Below are 2,963 nucleotides of genomic sequence, written 5' to 3'. Positions count from 1 at the left end.
CACAAACTGAGATCATGACCTGAGCCAAAGTCGGAGGCTTAACCGACTGAGCCATCCAAGCACCCTGTTGTCAGTCTTTTTAACTTTATTTTTCTTTGATTTTATCCTGAACCATGTTTATACACAGTTATCATCTGTGATTATTTAAAAATAAATTTAAATTATTTTCACTTAAATGAACTGGAGTCTCTAACAATGTGTGTAACTATAGACTGTATTATCAAAGGAGAGATGGTGTTCTATTAACTTTAATGGGAAAGGGTGTTTCATTTCAGCAGTCTGTAGAATTAAATTTTTGTGTCCTGCTGTGAGATGTTTATCTTATCCCATGATTTCATTCTCTACAGTTATAATTTAAGTAGCAGTTTATTTTGCAGTTGTAAATTTTTTTTAATGGAAATTATTTTGTTGTAATTACCTAGATCGAATAATGCAGTATATTTACAAAATTAATTTGGAATGGCTACATGGGCTAGTGAGATAACTGTGGTTACATTTATTTAAAAAAAATTTTTTTTTATGTTTTATTTATTTTTGATACGGAGAGAGACAGAGCACGAGAGGGGGAGGGACAGAGAGAGAAGGAGACTCAGAACTAGAAGCAGGCTCCAAGCTCTGAGCTAGCTGTCAGCACAGAGCCCAAAGCGGGGCTCGAACCCACGAACGTGAGATCTGACCTGAGCCAAAGCTGGAGGCTTAACCTACTGAACCAACCAGGCGCCCCAACTGTGGTTACATTTGGTTACCAGATGTTTGAAATAGATATTTATCTTTTAGACCTAAAGTCCTTCCCTTATCTTCCAGGAATGTGAGATTTGTGTTAAATACTCATATAGTTACAAATTCCTGTGAATAATTTGGAACTCAGTTGAGAAGAAAAGTTCATGTTGTACTTTAATATTCAGAAATCACTATTCCCTATGTTGTCTCATGGAATTATTCTCTTCCAATATTGAACTCTATAAGAAGAGGAGTTCAGTATACCCTCATATCTGAACTAAATTACCTTTAATGACTTTTGTATTTCCACATTAAGTTCAATAGCTTTAAAGCAATTATTCTTAACCAGCTTGCATCTTGCCTTAAGAATAATGTCAACGATCATGTGGGATCGAGCCCCACATCAGGCTCTAAGCTGTTGTGCAGCCTATTTAAGATTATCTCTCCCTCCGGCCCTCTCTTCTGCATACATGCACTCTCTTTCTCTCTCTAAAAAAATAAATAAAAATTTAAAAGAAACATTTAAAAAAGAATAATGTCAAAAAAGGCATTTCTACCTTATATGGGGCTTTCATCTTTAAGTGGGTTTGGTAGGAAAAACTCTTGAGGACCACTCTTCTCGAGACTGAAGTATTTTTTTTACCTGAGTCTAATGCATGATATAAATGTAAATTGACTAAAAAAATTGACTCATCTATTTTAAAGAAATTACTCTTTAAAAATGTTTAGCATTGATTTCTCACTAACAATTAACAAACATACCAACCCAACTACTAAGAATTGTACTCCTTTGTAAAATCTCTTCTTTATTATACTCATCACTGGCTTATTGATATTATGACACTTAATTGATTTACAACAGTTTCTTTACATTCAAATTTAACATTCTTTAGTTACTTGTTTTGTAAAACATAGCCTGTAGGTCTTTATAATGTTAGAAAAGCATGGGGTGGCTGGGTGGCTCAGTCGGTTAAGCATCCAACTTTGGCTCAGGATATAATTTCATAGCTCGTGGGTTCGAGCCCTGCTTTGCTGACAGCTCAGGGCCTTGAGCCTGCTCTTCAGATTCTGTGTCTCCGTATCTCAGTGCCCGTCCCCTGCTCACAGTCTGTTTGTCTGTCTCTCTCTCTGTCTCAAAAATAAACATTAAAAGAAAAGTATAACAATAATCCAAGAAGGGGCACCTGGGTGGCTCAGTCAGTTAAGCATCTGACTCTTGGATACAGCTTAGGTTATGATCTGACAGTTTCATGAGTTTGAGCCCCCCATCAGGCTCTGTGCTGACAACGCAGAACCTGTTTGGGATTCTCTCTCCCTCTCTCTGCCCTTTCCCCACTCATGCTGTCTCAGTCTCTCTCAAAATAAAGAAATAAACTTAAAAAAAAGAATCCAGGAAGAAAGTGGCATTTGCTAATAAACCCACTTGTTGATTATCTCTTATTTATAATGTAGTTGTCTCTTTTTTGGTATTATTGTCTATAAGGTAGATAGTGTATTAGATAATTAGGAATCATTTGGTTTAGTTTGGGAATGGACTTTCTTTGGATCAGTTTGTTTTTTGACCCAACAAAAGATTGTATAGTACAAGTCAGAGAACCTTCCCTGCCTTTGGCAATCCTCTCGTAAATAATTAAGAATTTCCAATATGTTAAAAAGGTTGGAAGTTCAAAAGGTGAATGAGGGGGGGCATCTGGGTGGCTCAGTCAGTTATGTGTCTGACTTCAGCTCAGGTCATGATCTCATAGTCTGTGAGTTCGAGCCCTTTGTCTGGCTCTACAGTGAAACCTTGGAGCCTGGAGCCTGTTTCAGACTCTGTATCTCCCTGTCTGTCTGTACTTCCCCTGTTTGTACTGTCTCTCTCTCAAAAGAAAATAAAAACATAAAAAATTGAAAAATTATTTTTAAGTGAATGAGGCATATCAATAAAAAGAATTCTTAGCTGTAATTTTTCTTACTTGTTACTGCCTTCTTATTGCAGTTTAGTGACTAAATGGGAAATATAGAGAATGCTTTATCTGAGAATGTTGAGTAGCTTTAGATTTTAAATGATTATTGAAATTACTTTGTTTCATTGTAGGTCAGACATATTTCCAACATTTGGATCAAAACTTTGTCCTACAAGACTTTCTTCTGCAAAGAATAAAAACTCTGAGATAGCCGACCAAAGCCCCATTGAAGGTATTTTATAACTTTTATAAATATGATTTATAGAAAGTATGATTTTTAAGTTATATAAAAAATGA

General features: G+C 35.7%; 1 protein-coding gene across 1 annotated transcript in view; it reads left to right on the top strand.

Moving 5' to 3' along the window:
• The window catches only part of TOGARAM1 (TOG array regulator of axonemal microtubules 1), a 71,216-nt gene that overhangs the window by 27,493 nt on the left and 40,760 nt on the right, over window positions 1-2,963 (top strand). The window contains exons 6-7 of the mRNA XM_029952191.1: window positions 1,303-1,310; window positions 2,798-2,898. Coding sequence (XP_029808051.1) covers window positions 1,303-1,310; window positions 2,798-2,898 — 109 coding nt within the window. The remainder of the gene's footprint in view (window positions 1-1,302; window positions 1,311-2,797; window positions 2,899-2,963) is intronic.

Source organism: Suricata suricatta, chromosome 9, assembly GCF_006229205.1.
Source record: "Suricata suricatta isolate VVHF042 chromosome 9, meerkat_22Aug2017_6uvM2_HiC, whole genome shotgun sequence".
NCBI classification, from domain to species: domain Eukaryota; kingdom Metazoa; phylum Chordata; class Mammalia; order Carnivora; family Herpestidae; genus Suricata; species Suricata suricatta.
This window is presented reverse-complemented; position numbering and strand designations above follow the sequence as displayed.